The sequence below is a fragment of the Drosophila rhopaloa genome, unplaced genomic scaffold, assembly GCF_018152115.1.
Source record: "Drosophila rhopaloa isolate 14029-0021.01 unplaced genomic scaffold, ASM1815211v1 contig_178, whole genome shotgun sequence".
Classification (NCBI taxonomy): domain Eukaryota; kingdom Metazoa; phylum Arthropoda; class Insecta; order Diptera; family Drosophilidae; genus Drosophila; species Drosophila rhopaloa.
The window spans coordinates 9,346,554-9,367,324 of NW_025335059.1; the positions used below are offsets into that span (position 1 = coordinate 9,346,554).

The 20,771-nt window shown below is 40.1% G+C and overlaps 2 protein-coding genes across 2 annotated transcripts in view; both read left to right on the plus strand.

The window, feature by feature from the left end:
* Positions 1-20,771, plus strand: part of LOC108037537 (RYamide receptor) — a 37,391-nt gene that overhangs the window by 12,426 nt on the left and 4,194 nt on the right. The gene's annotated exons all lie outside the window — the stretch shown is intronic.
* On the plus strand, positions 12,255-13,977 carry LOC108052716 (serine, glycine, tyrosine and glutamine-rich protein). The gene is made up of 3 exons (XM_017135183.2): positions 12,255-12,311; positions 12,406-12,875; positions 12,934-13,977. The coding sequence occupies exons 2-3, from the start codon at positions 12,530-12,532 to the stop codon at positions 13,434-13,436; spliced, it is 849 nt and encodes a 282-aa protein (XP_016990672.1). The 5' UTR covers positions 12,255-12,311; positions 12,406-12,529; the 3' UTR covers positions 13,437-13,977.

Below are 20,771 nucleotides of genomic sequence, written 5' to 3' on the forward strand. Positions count from 1 at the left end.
CTTTCCAGCTCGTTTAGGAGCCTTTGGCCGCTCTTGGCTAGTGGTTCTCATGGCGGAAATAATATGGCCCTATCATGGCTCGGACCCGGCTCATGAGGCAGCATCTGCGACCTTTTTCCGCTCCCCGAGCAATTGTCTTCCACGGAGCGAGTGCGTGGCTGCCTTTATGGGTATTGTCGCCCCATTTTATGGAGCTATTAAGGTGTCGTCTGTGCGACTGTTGCCACAATTGTCCCATTGTCTGCCAGGTACGGAAATGTCGCGTGCTGGGGGCTTCCCCCGTTTGGTAAAATGTTGGGTTAAACGATGAAGTCAATACACCTTTGGGATTACAGTTGTCGTGAATTGGAATAAGTTTCTATTTAAATTTGTGCATTTAGTAGGGTCCTGACAAGGGGAAGTAGCTTAAGTTGTAGTTCTCCTAAAGGGGTGCCAAGTTAAATTATTTTTGTAATATTCATCTTTATATATTATTTTATTGGTATTACAATCCGTAAAAATAATTCTTTGAACTATGATAAAATATCGTTTTTGATAAAACAAATGAACTAATACTCCGTTAAATTTCTACCAGCCTTAGTTATTTCTAAGCATTGTATATCATCGCCAAAATCCACCAAACTTAACTCGAAACGGAATTGAATTTCGTTGTAGAGGAAGATGTTAACAGAAACTATTTAAAAGGGGAAAAAAAGGGTCAAATTGACTGGGAAAATGTTTGTTTGGCCGAAAGAAGCATGCGAAAATGAAGGACTTTCTCTCTATTCATTTTGCCCGAAAAACAAACAACGGTTCTGCATATAAGCGCCAGATACAGATACCAAATATCAGATACCAGACAACTGTCGAGCGACCGCGACACGACCATGAATATCCGTGAGATACGTTTACTGATGCTTTTGGCCAGCATCGCGTCGCCTTGGGTCGCTTAATTAAAACGTGAGCTATTGCAGTAACTAGTGTATGAGAATAATGATTAAAGGCGAGCAGGGGCAACACAAACTCACGCAGAAGCACGCATTGCCGCTGGTACTTAATATGCATATGCAGATACATTTGTTCAGCGGAGCGTTGCATCTGAGGGACTCGAGTGGATGCCTATTATTGGAACACGCCTAACTACCTCGTTTAGCATTAGTGCGGAAATTTTGCTTTGGGTTGTGGACTTTCATTGGCGAATGTGTAATTCGGTGAACATGAGATACATTTTCGGTGACTTGCTGAAATGCAAACACAACGAATTGGCTGTGCATTTCTGCTCAATAGTTATTTGACTTCTTGAAATTAATATCATTTCTTATAATAAGAAATGTATATGGCGAACATATAAAACAATAAGCTTACATTAATTTCTAATGATTAATTTCTTAATGATGTATGTATGTACAATAGTCCTCCAAGTCAGTAAAGAAAAACAAATTGAAACTACTTAAATTACACTAATTGCAGTTTTAAAGCTTAAAGTAGAAGGTTGTGAAGAAGACAATATGAAAAGAAATTGAGCACACAAACTTTAACGGCAATGACATTTAAAGCATCTGCAAATCTAAAAAACATTAAAGCCAAAAAATCCTATTTAAAAAATAAGGAAGATTTGTAATTAAATGTAATCGATTCGACTTTATTTTTATTTTATAGGTATTAACATAAAAAATTACAAGTATTAAATGCATTAAGCTATCTTTCCTGGTCAATTTCTGCCCACGTTTCTAGCAGTCTCTTCCTGGAGGGCGAAGTCGTGGCCAAATTTGTCTGAGAAAGAAGGAAAAAAGTGCAAGTATCTTGTGTTGTCGAATGTGTTTGAAGCCGAGCCTTGGGTCTGTGGTTATGCCAGAGCATTTCCTGACACGTTTTCCTATTCGAAAGGTTAAACGTTGAGCCAGTTTGGGGAGCTCCGGTGGGTTCGCCTCCTTCGCCTTGGCCAGATAGTTTTGCGGCTTGGACCGCCAACTGGCAGACTTACAACTCACAAGCTGCAACTGTGGCAAGGTCTGCAAGGTTAAAAGCGGCCAGCTCGTGAATGCGACCACTTGCGGTTTTATTTGCAACTGCTGGAAAATCTGCGAATTGCGGATCGGAGCCGCCGGACCAAACCAGTTCCACCAGTGACCTTTTCGTGTCTCGCGCAATTTTCATAAGCCCCTAATCGAGCCGCGTGTCAAGTGCGTGAGGCGTTGCATCTGGCGATGATTAAGGGGCGTTGCGGCGGATGGGAGATATATATCTTAAAACTCTAAAGAAACTTGCCAAATGTTTTTACATTTTTTACAAATTGGGCACGCAAAGTCATGTGCCGCATCCGTTGCCATAGGTTGGGTTTAAAACCTATCCTGACACGTGGAAAAATAGTATATTAATATTATACTATTAATAAGTTTATCATACCGAACGAATTTTGTTTATCCAATGTTAAGTATACAATGCCTTTAATATATTAATTTCTTATTAGTATTTATATTTTAGAGTGTATACATTTTTATTTAAAGTGCAGAAATCACACATGTGCGTGACCCGTCAGGTGGCAAACTGCCTTGGGACTTATCGCTTTGGAGGTGTTTAAATTGCCTTCCATTTAGACTCTTCCGATTTGGCCTTGCCACAGAATCACTTACACTCTTTCCTTCCACTGGTTACTCAACAAATGATCCCTTTCACTCTTTCTCCCGACCTCTGTTTGGGCCATTTATTATCTTTTCTGCATTTTCAATGAAGTCATTTTGGCAAGGGACAATTATCACCACATTGCATACGAAAACGTGAACGCCCCGATACTACCGGCCATCTCGTCAACATCTCGGACACGTTCGCTCATTAATATTTGCGCTGCCAATTGAAGCGGTTTCGGGTTGTCTTAACAACTAAAATGGAAATGATGACAGCACCAGCAGCAACAAACACTCGAAAAACTGCGAAACAAGTAACGGCGGCTACTTTGCATGAATACAACCAGCAAATTAAGCACGGAAACCACAGCCCGTCCTGGATACCCTATATGAACATGCAAAAATATTTATATGGCTTAATTTAAAATTCTTTTTTTCGTAATTTTTTATTAATTTAAAATGCGTTTGTACATAACATATTTATACTTACAGATGACAATTGCTCCACTCACAAGTTAAATTTAATTTCTTCTATAGTTTTTATTAAATAACTCTTTGTATACAAAAGTAGGGTAATAAGGTAAACCACAGCAATTATCCGTTTTTTCCATCATTAAATGAATTAATTTTCAATGAATTATTACAAATAATGCTCCTTAAATGGACAGTCGTAAAATAATTAAATGCACATTATTCAGAATTACCATTTAAGCCTTTAGTCTGCTTTTGTAAAATCAACTGTCATCTGCAATGTCTCTTTGAAAGGCAAATAAATAACCGAACCTCCATTTAAGCGGCAGTTTTAGATTAATTACGAGTGACCGCGAGTGATTTTAAAAAATACTTCAATCGGCAGCGTCTTCATCTTCGTCTGGGTTGCCAATGCCTAAAAGCGAAAGTTAGCCGGCCAGTTCCGATGGGAATCTCAATCTCTTTGTGGACTGGTCATTTATCTTTGGGTTCAATTTGCGCTTACCCAATCGGTTACGGAGGACTTGGGGTTGGGGGTGGTGGCGTTGAGGATTCCCATGCAGATATGGTCACGGAGTTGGGGGCGCTGGATTCCCAATCACCGAGGAGCCGGTCTCCGGTGGTCATCCTTTTCGGCGCGTTTGCCACGCGTTTTGCAGTCACCATAAATCGCCTGGATTATCGCGCCATTCCAATCGACGGCAGAGGTCTCTCATCTTTCATAACTCGATTGCCATTGCATCCTGGAGCTGGAGTGTTGCGTAACCAATCGGCCGATGGACCAGACCACTCTCTTCGGTTTGACTGTCATTTGTCGGCCGTTCTTTCACTTTTCGTTTCCATGCCCTTAATTGATTTTAACAAGTTTTTAGCCTCGGCCGTGTTTATTTTGGCAATTTCGTATTTCCCTTGGCTTAAAGTGTTTTTCCCGCTGGCCTTCAGTCCTCTTGGGGCATGCTTACGCTCAATCAATCTTCTGACCAAGTTTCTGGTTGTTATTTGAGACCTGACGCTCTGGGCCAAAGTGTGAAAACTGAAACCCATTTACGCAAAATATGATTTCTTGTTTTGACTTTTGTTTACATTCCCTTCTGGCCAAAAAATGTGGTAAGAGGGGAAGGTTTAACTTTGCCCTGTCGCTGTCAACTTCAATTACTTATAGCCGAAAGTTGTAGGTTTCCAGCCGACATTTAATAGCACCAGCAAAACTCAATTACAAGGTCCTTAAAAGGGCTTTACAAATTATTTCAAGGTTTATTTATTATTTCCAGAGGTACATAAACTTCTTAAGTGCTACTAGAATCTTTAGGAAACGAAATCAAAGCCTGAAGAGCATTGCAACTGAATTCATGAAAACTCTGTTGCCACACGCAATAATAGAAAGATACACAGGTACAAAATTATCTGACGCCAGAAAAGTAAAAGGAATCCCAGACACTTTACGCATCTTTACGTCTTTAACGGCGCAATTTAAATAATTGTGGTTTCTTCTAGCCACAAGACTCAAGTCTTGCCGAATTGCATAAGCTGGCCAATAAAGTTGCGAATCCAACTCGGTGCTTAATGACCATCTGCATTATCTTCTCGCCAAATTACACAAAGTTCGGCCAGAGGAACTGGCCACGTATGGCGTATGGAGGAGTGGATGTGGATGGATGTCTTTGATGAGTTACGAATATTTCGACAGATATGCAAATGCGAATGCGGTTGCCATTGTTGGATCGATGGACGAAACTCGCACGTTTTTCCTTTCCTAGCGGGCTTTTCTTCGGGTCTCCGGGTCTTTGGGGCACGTGCAGCTGCTGCGCACAGATAGACAGATACTCATAATGATGAAAAATTGCTCCCAGGAAATGCAAAAATGAAACGAAGAGAAAACACAAAGCGATTTCCGCTGATTTGGGGGAAAACCTTTTAATATGACAGACGAAGATATTTCCATTAAATATGCATTTGCCTGTCTCCACCCCAAAAACTTAAGCTAACAAACAAACAAACAAGCAAACCTCGGTGACCGCGATCCCACACAATTTAACCCCCGCGGTTTCCCACCGCAAACATAAATTATACCGCAATTGGCATTATAAGCTATAACAATCCCTAGATTTCACCTCCATTTCAGCCACTCCGTTTGGGTGGGAGCTTTAGATACTTGAAATTCCACTCAATTGCAATCCGAATGCAATAAAAGTTTGGCACATGCAAATCAAAGTGAGCGGCGTGCCCTTATTGGCATACAATGTATTTTTCTCAGCGATCTTTATGGCAAAGGAACACATCCGTCAACGCTTCGAAAATTACTTTAGTTTGGATTCAATGTTTTTCACTCCGCAGAATGAAATACTGCAAAGGGTTGATTTGTATTAAAGAAAAGGGGGACTTTATTACAGATAAGTTCTGTACTTAGCTGTCTCTACATTTATTTTTAATACGGAGTAAGTTTATAATTTTGGTTAACTGGTAAAAATATTTCTGACAATTCATATCTTGACACATTTGAAATACTCTCTTTTTTCCTGTGCATCTCTGTTGACTTAAATTATTTCATTAGGTAAACTTTTACGATGTGCATAAAAAGCAGACTGGCGCACAATCAAAGTCGGGAGTTTCTTTTTCACACGTTTTCGCTTTTGTGCAGCTTCCAGCTTCGAGTCGTTCGAATTGCACTTCATTTGTGAAATTACGCATACGCCACGTTGTGCGACCCGTTTTATAGACTCATTCGCATTTATGCATGTGCACCTGCAAGCGTAATTCGCTTAATTTGAGTCCACAGCGACCCACATTTCTCCGGAGTTTTTGGTGTGAATTTGATTTTTATTTGGGAATTAAGTTGGAAGGTAACTTTGCTATCTAGTTTCCGTTACTGTAGCTCTACATGAAGCAACTCCTGCCGAACTTTCAACTCGCAGTTACTCTTTCGCGGTGCCAAAAATGCAGACAAAGTTTTTCGGTTTGCATACACCTCCAAAGATGTCAGCTGCGAGAAATGGGTGAAATGCGTTGGGCGCCCAAAAACGGGATAGAAAATGTGGCATATGTGAAAGGTGGCGAATGATTAATGCTTTGCTCCCGACACGTCTTTTCCATTTGTCAGTTAGATGAAAAGGCACCGAAATGCGGCAGAATGACATTGCGAGGCAAATTGGAACATAGTGGCATTCAACTAAAAATAAGGCCTTTAAAAGGCAACTCCATGTAAAAAAAAACCAAACGTTTTGCATGCAAATTTCTGTCAGGAAGCCACAAGAAAATGCGGTTCGACACATCAACGTGCTGCAATTAAATGAAAAGCTTCGTGTGTGTTCAAAAATGGGAGCCAGCAAATGCAAGTCAGCAGTTGCTAAGAATGACGGTGGCATTGGTGGTGTGTGCTAACCAGAATGACGGAAAAAATAAAAGCAGAATTCAGCACACATTTTTTTACCACTAAGGAAATGCGTTTTCCTTGAGTGCACAAAGAAAACACGAATTGGATTTTGTTGAACTAGTAAAACATTTGTTCGCCGAGCACGGCCCTTTAAATTTTTTCAAAGGAATTGGTTGTAAGCTTAAAAAAAATTAAGCCAATGTGTATGTATACATTTTTCGTTACTAGCATAATTGCTTGCTTTAATTAATTTTTTTTTGGTTTTGTCCTCTTTTTTTATATGTGCGTAAACTTTTTATTTCAATAGTTTTTATTAATGAACGACATATATTAAAATCTATTTTATAAGTTTAAACAATTATTAAATGTATTCTATAAATGTAAATAAAAATTACCATTTCTTGGACTGAATTTAGAATGGAAAACTGCCGTCGACATCGGCAAATACGAATCCAATTTGCGTGCAATGGGAAAAGTTTATTTGGGCACATAAAAGAACTTTTAATTACCGCCTGCAAATGAAGGTTAATGGCTAACATTTGGATTAAGCCTTAAGACTGCTAACCACTTTGAATGGCCCATTCGCTATCGGACATTAACATTTTCAGTTGCAAGCGGCCTTAGAAAATCTGCCGTGTTGTTTGAATTGCCAAATGGTCACCGTTAAACGAAAAACCAAGAAACGAAAACCAACTTTTCAAAAAAAGTCGTTGACACTAATTAGCATTTAAAAGTGAGCGAGCAGAAACTTTTGCGGCGGCAGAAGAGTTCAAGTAGCAACATTTTCAATTGAAGTGAACATTTCGAGTCGTTGGACAGACAAACATACAATAAATAATAAGTCAGCAGATCTCAAATCGATGCGCCGATGCGACGATACCATCGCGGACAGATGGAAGATGCAATTGACGCTGGCGGCAACACTAATTAGCATTTAAAAGTGAGCGAGCAGAAACTTTTGCGGCGGCAGAAGAGTTCAAGTAGCAACATTTTCAATTGAAGTGAACATTTCGAGTCGTTGGACAGACAAACATACAATAAATAATAAGTCAGCAGATCTCAAATCGATGCGACGATACCATCGCGGACAGATGGAAGATGCAATTGACGCTGGCGGCAACACTAATTAGCATTTAAAAGTGAGCGAGCAGCAACTTTTGCGGCGGCAGAAGAGTTCAAGTAGCAACATTTTCAATTGAAGTGAACATTTCGAGTCGTTGGACAGACAAACATACAATAAATAATAAGTCAGCAGATCTCAAATCGATGCGCCGATGCGACGATACCATCGCGGACAGATGGAAGATGCAATTGACGCTGGCGGCAACATACAACACGCCAGCAACATGCAATGCCCCAACTGAAGCAACACCAAAAATGTCAAATGTAAAAACGGCGAAACCGTTCAGTTTCAGTCTGCTGCAAAAACGAAGAAAACGCAAACAGCTTAAACAGAAATTGCATTCAACAATAAAAAATTTGCACGCTGCCGTTTGCCTAACAAGCAGGAAGTGTTGCTGGGCAGACTGGAGATGGAAAACCGAAGAGCCGGGCGGGGAAGAGGATGAGGAGATGCCGCCGGTAAAAACCAGCGACAATGGATGCAGGAAGCAACAACTGTCGTCGTCGTCGCCGACTTCCTACCCATCATCCGCCTTGCGGACCCCGAAAAACCTCCCACTTCCCAGCGATGCTCCCATATTTTTACCCATTGCGTGAGCTTTATCTTTCAGTGTCAACCTGAAAACACTGCATCTTGGCATCTTTTATGCAACTCCCCCTCTGTTTACCACCCACTGAGGCGTCAGCATTGCGAATAAAGTTCAAGTCATTCAAATCGCAGAAATGTTGAGATGCCTGAGTAAACAAATTTTCCCCCTTGCTTATTATGTTTACACAGGGGCGGTAAATGATGTGTAAATACCACGAATTTCGTATTACCTTTACATCAAAATTTAATAGTTATTCAATTATTCGAACAGTAAGTAATTGAATTTTTAATGATACAATAATTTATGGATAAAAATGTATATTTATATAAAAAAAAACTTTATAAACTTGTACACTTATTCCCTAGCATAATGTGTTTACACAGAGGCATTATGTAAACACAGCGAATTTCGTACTACCTTTACTTTTACCTTTGTCCAGATTATTTTTGCAGCATTTTACGAATTTTTATTGTTAAAATAATTACTGTTTTTATTGGGGGAGTATCATTTCTATTTTAATTTAAAATCAAATTTGCAAACTTTTATTTTTACGTACATACGTATTACGTACATCGAAGTTTAAATAAAACTTTAAAAGGCTTTAAAAATTTGTTGTATTTTTTTTGCAAAACTTTTAAGAGCTTATGCCCCAATATAACTAACTGAGTTAAGCACTTCAATGTACTAAATTGCATCCAGTTGACTTTACTCCACTTTAAATGCTTTTTATCGTCCCCAAGGCATTGTGCCCCCCATTGACTGTTTGGCAGCCTCTGTCGACCAGCCGCTGAACGCTGTTGCCGCTTATTTTTAGCCGCATTGTTGAGCGTGAGATTTATCGCCAGCTGCGGTTTCTTTCTGGCGATCGGCGCGCTTTTGGCACTTTTTCCCAGCAGGCATTCGGAAGTTCAATGAAAACCGTTTAAATGGTAAAGGAAAAATTTGTGCCAAATATTTAAGCCAGCGTATGCTCTAAGCCATGATGAGCGATTTGCATATTACAAAAATACAAGCATTTGTATTTTAAAGTTTAAATTTGGGTTGGGTTTTTTTTGCAGCCAATTACATTTTGACATACTAAATTTGCTCCAAGAGTTTCAATATTTTAAAGCTTTATTTCATTAATATCATTGCAGTCTTTGTTTTTTTTAGAAATTCATTTTAAAAAATTATTTTTGTTTTAAAAGTAATTGTAAAAATATTTCAAACATTTTTTAAAAATTAATTTTTTGCTAACTGGGTTAAAATACAAAATATACAGGGTTGTTAAAGCTAAAGAATTAAACTATCGGTCTCCATTACCTTTTGTAAAATATACTTGCATCATTTCTTGGACCAATATACCAATTTAAATTTATGCAATGCGAAAGTCAAGTCTTTACCTTTTCAAGGCGACCACTTTTTGGGGACTCGGATGTGAACTCGAACTTGGATTCCAGCTCCGATTTGCATTCCCATCCATCTACTGACATTCGGAGGCAGCGGAGGTGCAGATTGAACAGCCACTGATTGCTCCTTGGTGGAGGGTGCTGTTGGCCAGGCTTTTATTTCGGTTCAAATCGGCTCTTTTGGCTTGCAATTCGATTTCGTTTCCCAGACCGAGCAATTTATTGCAGCCGCAAGTTTGTCAATACACGAAAAATCGCTCGACGCTCGTTAGCCAAGACAGTGTTTGCATATGGCATTCGGTGGCTCTTGCTCCTGACTCAACTTGGCCCGAAGCTGCAACTTGGTCTTTGGTTACACAACCACCGAGACCGATTCAAGGTGAAATCGCAATAGGAAACACAGTGCTCGGCTGACAGCTGACTGCAGTTGCGTTTTAATTTTTATTATTATTATTCCTAAGAGCGCGATCATCAGCGAGTGTGAGTCGACATCCCCATGCATCAAAAGGCGGAGTTGCGTTTCCCCCCACCAGGTGGTAATTATCTACACCCAATCCGCAAAGTCGTTTGTCAAGTGGGTTTTATGAATTGCCGTGATTCATAAGCACTCAAATTTAATTGCCAGGATTGGAGAAATGCTCATGCCATTAGCTAAAAAAAATGAGTAATGGAATGGGCTCGGAAACAGTGTCAAACAAAACTGCGATGTGTCAAAGAGTGAAATACATTTATTGATTTTTGAGGGGAGAGGTGTTTGTGCCATTAAACGGTTAATGAAATGTTTATGCCAACTACTGTATTTTTCTTTTGTTTATTCGGGGGTAAATCTATCCCGCAGGGATTATTTGCTTCTTCTGAAGGTATTTTTATTTATTTTTTAATGAATGTAAATATGTATGATTATTTTTGTTCGTTTGCCATTCTCTCTTGAACTTCTAAAAAAAAAGCCGCCACAAAACAATTTTAATCGCATCGAATTGCACTGTGACAAGTACAATAAAATTGCTGACCCCAAAATTGGCATCTAATTGAATAACTGTTTATTCGATTTTCGGTCTCTGTCACCTTTCTCCGCTTTGTATTCGGTTCATTGAACGTTAAGTTGGTTCGATCTGCCGGACCACTTCATTAAACTTAACACATTTAGCCGACTGAATACAAAAAGTGGAAGTGAAATAAGACAGCATTGATGACAATTACGTACAAACATAAAATTTGGCTTTTAAGTCTGGCCATTTAACACGATTTTTATTTTGTTTACAGTGACATCAAAACGTTTTATGCAACACATCAATTCTATAAGCTTCAGCTTGGTAATAAAGTAATCAAAATAGCAAAATACTACTATTTATTTGTAAATTAAATGGCAGTTAGAAAAACCGTGGAGTTATTCGTTTGCAAAAGGACAGCTTGAATGCTAACATTTTTTATTCTTTTTAATAATTTGCATTTTATTTTGCCAGTTTTGGAAGACAACTTAATTATTGGCACGACTAAATCGTTGATTCTAAAATAATAATTTGTATTATTACATCACAATATTTATTGGGAAAATGTATATTTCAGCAGACATATAATATAACACAAAATTATGAGGTGTGAAATATGCAATGCTCAACCAAAATTTTGTAACCCAACATTAGGACCCATTCTCATTATCGTTTCAAAATAAAAATTCCTCTCATGAGCTAACATTATTTGTGATTTATTAGCCGTGTCTATAACATCAAGGATGTCTTGCGGTAAATGCCATCCCGCCTGGCAATTACTTTCGCACACCAGGCACGACCAACCCAGTTTTATGATTATCTGTGCGGAGAATCTCGGGATCGTAGGCCTCGCACAGTGGCACACTTATACACACTGCCGTCGGTCGCAATCACAATCGCACTCACTCAGTCATCCGTCATGGCACGTATTCGCATTTGTCATACGCGGGGTAGGGAAATTTAGCCCCTCGAAATAAAACACAATGCCAGCCCAGAGATCCAGAGATCCACAGACACCAGCGAAGACCTCAAATTATTCGAAATTACCATTGTCAGCCGTGGAGAGTCTCCGAGTATCGGGAGTTTTCTTTCCATTTTCACTTTCGTTGAGAGCGTGTGCAGAAATTTTCAGACCCAGACCCCAGGAAAGCCACCGCTCGCCAGGCCAGCTGACGCTCAAGTGCGGGATCGGTCTTAACCCAGCAGCAACAGCAGCAGCGGCGGCAGCAGCGGTTTTTAGCCCAGCAGCGTTGAGAGCGAAAGTGCACGACACTGGGTCTCGACTTGGCCAAAAAAAACAAAAATACCCTGGCCAAAAAGAGCGGCAGAGAGAGCTCTCCAGCACATCCGACAGCGGGAAATCGGCGGTGCTGTAATAAGTTGATTGTGCGGTAATTTCGGTTTCACTTGCCATCCCACACAGACAGACGTTAACCCCACAGATACAGATACGGCCAGAGCCAGAGCCGTGGATACAGATACTTTTGCAGACAGCGACACAGACAGATGGCCAAGACAGCGCCTCATTATTGGCCTGCTCGCCACGCATGCGCAGTGCCCAGAAAGCAAAGTCGCATCATCATCATCATCACCAAGACCGAAACCCAAACCGAAACAGAGACCCTCTCGCAGATACAACTGCCGTGCATTTGTAGTGGTGCCGTGCATCTGGCTGGATTTTTTGTATAAATTGGTGATGCGGCTGCAGTGGTTCGTCAGTGAAGCATTTGATTTGGTCTAATAAACAGCAGCCGAGTGCAATCCGAGGATATAGCAACGTGAGAGCCATCCCAGCACAGTCCATCCGACAACCGTATATCTAAATCGTTTTTCTTCTGTTTTCCCAAACATATCACACCGAAACACCCACAGACCGAGGATTACTGTGAGAAAGTGCCAAGTGCTAAAGTGCGTTGTGAAAAAGAGAGCCGTGTGAACCGCATCCGCATCTAGTATCCATTACCCATACGCACCGTTAACCCGTGATTGCGCAGCCATGAAAGCCTTCATCCTAATGTCCTGTCTGGCGCTGGCCGCCGCTCGTCCTGAAGCGGGCTACAACTACAACCGTCCTGGTGGCAGCGGCGGCTCCGGCGGCGGCTCCCATGGCGGTGGTCTGGGCGGTGGCCTGGGCGGGGAATTCGGCGGTGGCTCCAGCGGAGGATTCGGCGGTAGCTCCGGCGGCGGATTCGGAGGCGGTGGCTTCGGCGGCGGCAGCAGCGGCGGAGGCGGAGGCTTCAGCAGCGGCGGAGGCGGTGGCTTCTCCAGCGGCGGTGGTGGAGGCTTCGGAGGTGGATTCGGAGGCGGCTCCGGCGGCGGCGGTGGCGGCGGATTTGGCGGCGGTACGTGACTCCCAGGCCACAGATTTCTGCAGAAAGTAATTCCAAATTCTATCCACAGGCGGCAGCATTGGCGGTTTCGGAGGCGGCGGCGGCGGTGGTGGAACTACCCTGGTGCAGAAGCACATCTACGTCCATGTTCCGCCACCAGAGCAGGAGGAGGTGCGCCAGCGCCCCAATCTGCCCATTGGCCAGTCCCAGAAGCACTATAAGATCATCTTCATCAAGGCCCCATCGCCACCCTCGTACCAGGCTCCGGTCATTCCCCTGCAGCCACAGAACGAGGAGAAGACTCTGGTCTACGTGCTGGTGAAGAAGCCCGAGGATCAGCAGGACATCGTCATTCCCACGCCCGCACCCACGCAGCCCTCGAAGCCGGAGGTGTACTTCATCAAGTACAAGACCCAGAAGGACTCGAGCGGCATTTCTGGAGGAAACTCTGGCTCCAACTTTGGCAGCAGCTTTGCCACCGGAGGAGATTCTGGCTTCGCTGGCGGCGACAGTGGCTCCGTCTCAGCCCCGTCCAGCAACTACGGACCCCCTGGAAAGTCTGGACCCTACTAAGTGATTTCAATCCATCGATAACTCAAAATTGCGAACTTCGAACTCGGCTCAAGCTGCTGACTAGTCCTGTCGTTGACACGCCCCTATTTCTCACTCGAGAACCACATCATCCACATCACATTTACCACCACCACACGATCTTCGACCACCATGTGTCCCTTACTTATCTCAGACTATCATCTCCTTAGAGCGGGCGGCGCTTTCGCCCACGACTTTTGTACATAATACGTTTCCAAATTTCATTTCTACTCACTCTGTCCTTCCATCTTTCACATCTGTACATTTTCCCCCACAACTGATTAGAGTCTAACCTTCGGCACTGCCTGGAAATTCTATTAGCTAATAGGCGACAAGGGCGGGTTCCTTGGATGGGAACCTCGCTTGGCGTCCGGAAGAGCGAATGATGATGATGATGATTAGCGGAAGATGATTTAGCGGGGCTTGACATGCTCCATACATATAAATATATATTAATTATACTAGGTTTAAGTACTTTATGCTCAAATAAAAAAAACAACGGTGACAAAATTACGAAAAAAAACTAAACGATATTTTTATTTCACACATTCTTAACAAGATGGTAGCAGTCAAACAGAAAAACGGATTGGCCTTCATCCTTTTCCGCTTCTCTCGTTTTTCCGACCATTGGCCCTAACCTAATTATGCTCGTCAAAAAGGAAGTTCAACCAATTAGCCCTTGCCCTGGGATTTGTGAACTAATTAAAAAGTAATTTCTTGCCATTATTCGCATAGCTTCTGTATCCTTTTATGTAGTTTCACGCATTTTTGTGGCTTGTTAGTTTAAAAGGACAGCAGCTGACCAGCAATTCGGGCCCTAATAATTAATTTTAATAGTATTTTGCCAAGTTTCCATTTAAACTTTTATCTAAATCGCTCAGGGAGCTGTGGTAAAACTTTTAGTGGCTCCGTTTGCACAATTGCTGAAAGTTAGTCTTTTATCTTATTCCCAACTTCTAAAGAAAGCCTTTCTGCTCTTTCTCCTTTAGCTCGTTAATGACAAACTGTTGCTCTCGTTTTTTCCCTGTCATTAACAACAGCATTTGAAACACTACAATCTGGCTTTGCTTTAATTTTTTGTGTGTTCATTTCTTATTTCGTTTTATTTTGCTACAATGCACTATGGGGTTTTTGACCACTTTATGTGGCATTTAGTCATTTTTTAAAAGTGCTCTAATTAAAAAAAAAAAAATGGGAATGCATTAACAGAACATCAAACTGTTATGCCTCATACTCAAAATGTTAATACTTAACAGCATATGTTAGCATAACAGCTGTAAAGTCAGCTGTTGCATGCGAAAGTACCAGCGCTAAGTTTGCAATTTTTCAAGGCGTTCTTTGAAATTAATTTATTCGTGTAAAACACCATTTGAAAAGAAAAAAACAAATGTAAACTGATCTCACAGGCTTGTACTATATGTTAAATGTATTAATTGTTTAAATTATGCGTGTTTATACTAATATTTTGTCACTTTATAAATGCACCTTAAGCTGAATTTTGAGGAACAAATTTCAACTTTGGGAAGAGTTTTAAAATAGAAGTTTGCATTAGTTTTCAATGCGTCCAAGTGTATGTTGTAGCCTTGTCAATTCTGAGCAAAAATATGTTAGTCTTATTGTGCACTTTTCCGCACTATTGGTGCAATTTGAATTTTTCTTAGATAACCTCACTTTCTCCAACGCCGACTTGGTTGCTGTTTGGAATAGCGGAAAGGGCCGGCTTGAGCAAGAAAAGGCTATACAATGTTTGATGAACAAATTATTTATAATATGAGGATCATTTTTAAATGTTTGTCCTGTCAGTTGCCCGTTAATTTGGACAAATTCGAATCATTTTGCCGACAAACTGGCGAATTGTTAGTCGATATGTATCCGTGGCTGCCGATGAGTTTTGAGTTTGACGAATTTTTTCTTTTTGCTTTTGTTGCACCTATTATCATCATCTTTTATAGGCATGGACCAACAAATTTCAGCTCTTTAAATTTCATTAATTTTTTTTTAGTTTTAACCGATCGTTCCTATGGGAGCTATAGGATATTGTTTCCTGATCCAAACGATTTTCACACTATATGTGCCTAGGGACAAATAATGACGATTGGTAAAGTTTCATGTCGACATCTCCAAAACTGACCGAGTTATTAATTAATGCCACAAAAACAGGTCAAAAACCCCATAGTGCAATGTTTTAATGCTTTAAGTATACAGACAGCATTGGCATTGTCATTGCCGCCCTTCTTCTTCTTCTTCCTCTCATTTTCACCCAACTTTGGCACTTTCACTTCTCCGCAATTTTTGCTGTTTTGGCTGCTGTTACCTTTAACCCATATCCGCACACTGCCTTATTAAAATACTAATTAAGATGAATTTCAAATTTTAGGAAAGTTTTTCTTGCGTTTACTTAGAGGTACTTTAAAAATATACACTCAAGGGAAAATATATAATAAGTCTGCGTTATAAAATAAATATTTATAATTTTGGGAATCCAGATTGTTAAGTAAAATTTCACTATTTAAGTTTTTTAAATTTGTTTAAGCTTTAAGCAGCTTCTGAAAAAACCTATCTCCTAAAACTGATTTTAATAATATAAAGTAGCAAATGTATTGAAATAGTGACGTTTTCATGACTAAGTCGCATTAAAATACAACAATATGGCAAATGGGCAAAAAAGGGTTAAGCAGCAGCTGTTGTCTATCTTTTAGCGGGTTCAGTTCAATTTGGAGTGTGCCGCTGCCTTTGTTCCCAGCCTCATATTTCACTGGCATATGCTTCGCTTCCGCCTGTCTGGGCCAAAAAATGAACCACTGCTGTTGTTTTTGCCATGGCTATAGCTTTAGCTTTAGTTTTTGTCCGCGCAATCAATGGCAATCCGTCATACCAATCTCTGCCCTGCGGTCCAATGGCTCGAATTCAGTCGAGCCCCTCAAAAACTTTATTTGTTTTTTGAAAAGCTACCGAATGTGAACCCGAAGCCTTTTCCAATTAAAAAAAATTCATTTCAACAATGAATTTTATTGAAAATGAAACTGTTAATATATAATTCAAATAATTAACACTCATAGTTACAAACTGTACACAAAAGTTAAAATTGTGACATTCCAATTAAACATAAAATTCATTCTGTATATATTTTTATACCCGTTACTCGTAGAGTAAAAAGGTATATTATATTCGTGCAAAAGTATGTAACAGGAAGGAAGCGTTTCCGACCCTATAAAGTATATATATTCTTGATCAGGGTCACTAGCCGAGTCGATATAGCCATGTCCGTCTGTCTGTCCGTATGAACGCTGAGATCTCAGAAACTATAAAAGCTAGAAGATTGGCATTTTGCATGCAGATTCTAGGAGTTCCTACGCAGCGCAAGTTTGTTTTAAAAAGGTGCCACGCCCCCTTTAACGCCCACAATCGCTTAAATACGATTACGAAAATTTAAATATTTCGGAAAAGTAAAAATGCAGTTTTATTGTGTTTATCAATACCTATCGAAATGTAGAAGAAATTGTTCAAATCGGACCATTCGTTAAAAAGTTATGCGTGATCAAAGTTTCTATCTCCATCTCCCTCGCACTCCCTTTACCTGAGTAACGGGTATCTGATAGTCGGGGCACCCGACTATAGCGTTCTCTCTTGTTTTAAATGTAAAGTTTTGTTTACTAAATTAAAGAGTGCAATTCATCTTATTATAATTCATCATGACAGTTCTTTAGTATGTCAAATTAAATATGTTCGCCTTGTCAACTTCAGGCGTCCTAAATTGCAGAAAAGTAATATCATTGATGCACGCCGTCCGTGCACTAGTAGCCTTCAATTGACCAGGATATTCCTGACTGGTTAGTAAAATTTCCGTGTTGTCCGCTCGGCCAATTGGCCAAAACAGGAACAAACCGTACCACAAAACGCCCAATGCCGGATTTTGCATGTGGAAAAATTCCGTTGGCAGCAAGGGAGGTGAATGGGCCAATAAGGCAAACATAGTCCGCCCGCAAACCGAACACGCCAACTTGCAGTTGGGCAATTTGAAAAGTTTCTAAGACCACAACATTGTCGCAAATGGATGCACACTCATCCCAAAAGTTCTCTGTCAGTTTCAGTTTCCTGTTTCGCTTCAGGATTCGACCAGCAAATTCCTCCTTTGCTTTTTTAAACTCAGCTTGGGATTAGGTCCAATAGTTTGCATACAACTCAGTTGCAGAATAATCCATGAAAATAACTAGGATACTTGGATCAAGGAGACGAAACACAAGTATGTATGTATACAGCTTTTGTGTCATCCTGGCTAAGAAACAGTTTTTTTTTGGCAATTTGTTGCCTTGTCAAGTTATTCGCTTTTTAAAACAACAGAATTTACAAAAATTCAAAAAATAAATTATAAATATTCTAGATAAGCTGTAATTATAATTAATGACTTCAAAAGCATTTATTGCTACACTTTACTTTTGGAGCAGCGAGAAATACAAATCATAATAAAAATAATAAAAATGAATGAGCTGGCGACAGACCCAAAAATCCCCAGGCGAAAAAAAGATATAAAATTCAATTTGCTGTAGGGTGCAGGTAGAACATAATAAGATTTGTGTCGAAGAGTATATTTTTTGTATCATATTCACAAAAAATATATTTGCTGTGGCATAACCGAAACATTTTTATGACCTTTATTTTGTACTATGTGGGCGTTTTGTTTTCCTTTTTTTTCTGTGAGAGTTTTCCCGCCTGCCCGGTGCCACGCCCACAATAAATCGCACCGAAACTTCCGCGAGGTTAATGGAGAAAAGGAGGCAACAACTGGAATGGGTTTAGGGTCGCACTTTCGGTTTGCCCGTTTAATTGACAGCTCTGAAAAGTTTATGACACTTTGGGTGCTTTAATTAATTGTGCGTATTTCTTAGTCGCTCGCTTCCTGCCACGCCCCCCAAAGAAACGGAGGCTTTGGGTTAATTATAATGTATGTAGGCCGTTAATGTAAAAGTCGGCTTACTTAGGCAGAAAAATACACACAACTTGAAAAACTCCTAGCAGGGGATTCGTCAAAACCTGTCAAAACATTCTTAGCTTTAAGTTTAGTCGCTTTTTATGATCCAAAATGGCTTATAAATAAGCTTCCTGGAATGTTTCCTGAGGACAAAATTACTTAGAAACTGGTTTCCTTTTTTTGGCTGTGAATGTACGACGAAGCTTTGTTCTGGGGATCATAAATTTATAAATAAAATTGCGGCAAACAAAACATCCGTGTTCACTCCTCCCATTTCTACTCGTATTTTGGATTCTCTTTAATTTGTTTATTTTTGATGACTTTTAGACTTTAACTTATACTGGTAGTTAATGAGTTGTTTTGTTCAGTTTATTAATGTTTGCTACCTAAGGGATGTACTTTTATTTTGGAGAGCTCCGAAATGTTGAGACGGTCGAATTTAAGATTTTCTTACACTATTATTGAAAACAATATTCCGGTGCTAAATATAAATTGCCAGTTTTCATTAAAATCGCCAATTAGCCAAGGTTTTTTGAAACATTTAATTTACAAATGTTAACAAAACCAAAAAAATGTGCTTAAAAAGTGTACAAATTTACATTATTTGTGCCACAAACTTTGGCTGTAAATTGCTGTATAAATTAGTTGCTGATTAGTTTGGCTGCTCGCCGAGCGAATTGTTTAATGACCGTTTGATTTTGGCCATTTCATGGATAACAACTTAAGACTTGGGTGCGCACCTCAGATGATTTTCTGGTTGTGGCTTTTAAAGTACCAAAAATATATTTTCTTGGGCCTGGCACTTTCGCCTTTGTTTTGCAATTAAAAGTGGGTTCAATTACCACAGTCTCAGACGTGCGGGGTGTCCAGGTTTCAGTTGTTATTACCTGAAATTGGTGAAGATAACTTGGGGCACGAGCTAAACGATAAGTGAAATGGATTGATTAATGATGGTAAGCTTTGTAATTGCGGAGATTGGACCCCTGGTTGATCTAGTTCCCAGTGTTGTTATAATTCAATTTTTAGCATTCCTACTCCTACGCAAAAAAGATACTTTCGGTGTGCTGCTTTCTGGACAAAATGTAGCTTTCTATTTCCTGCGAACTGTTTTTGTTTATTCGCTATTCACTTTCAATGACATTAAACTAAGCAGATGGAAAAAAACACAATATAATAAAAATTACTTTCCCAAAAAACTGCAATCAAATCAGTTAATGCGCTTACCGCGCCTTTTCGTTGGTTGTTAATTGAAGAGGTGTTTTTTCTTGGTAAAAACTTTAATACACTACGGAAGTAATTTAAATGTGGAGAAATTTAAAATAAACACGCGATTTAAAGTGTTTGTAGGTTGGTAGGTGTTTTTTGTTTGTACAAAATATTCCTTTTAAGATCTTTTGTTAGTGAGATCCCTGTAATTAAGTATTATTATTCAGTACAAAGTTATTGAAAGGCTTTTCGGTGTTGATATTCTACCCCTGATTAAATATCCTGTACTTAAAAAGCAATCAACTGGCCAGACCCCTCCCACATTAATTAAAGAAACTAAAAGGCAAACAACTTGTCCTTGAAATAAGAACCATTTGCCTCCTACGGACGTGTCGAGAAATTTAATTAGTGAGTTAATGGGGAAATAGAACTGGAGAACGCTTCGCACCTCATTATGAACAGCCTTTCTATTCCAATCGAAGTGGAGCCCTCATTTTCGGCTTTCATTGAAGCGGACTCGGCGAATACAAGCTCATTTGTCAGTCTAAGACTTTGATGGCCCAGTTCCTAATGTTGCCCCTTCGTTTTTTGTGGGTGTGGGCTTGAGCGGGTCCGAAATCACTTTGATGAATTACAACACGGCTGTACTGAGCCTCGAACATGAGCTCATTTTTTATGTAACCCCCGACGCGGCATTAAATTTGATGGGCGGATTCAACCGTAACCGGTTCAAAACCAAAACAAATCACCGAAAAAGCCAAGTGCCTTGTGATTGCAGCTAATGCCGGCAGCCTCCGCAGCCGGCAATTAAGTCGTGAGACTGTCACGTTGAGGTGGCCAAAACAAACTGCCAAAATAAAGATGAAACTAGAGCCGCGGGCGCAAATTTTTCATGCCGGCACATATGACATTTGGTAAAAGAGTCTGCACTTCAGTGGGCCTAGTTGGCACCAAGATTCCTCCTTCGCCAAATGACGATGCAGTTTCCCCCCACAGTCGCTAAATGCACTGGGATAAAACTTGGACTTATGTTTAAAATATTTTACTTTCTTGAAAATTTTTAATTTTTAAGGACTTACATTAAATTTATAGCATCATTTAAAATAAGGTATAGTCCCTTAACCAACCTAAACAACATTAAA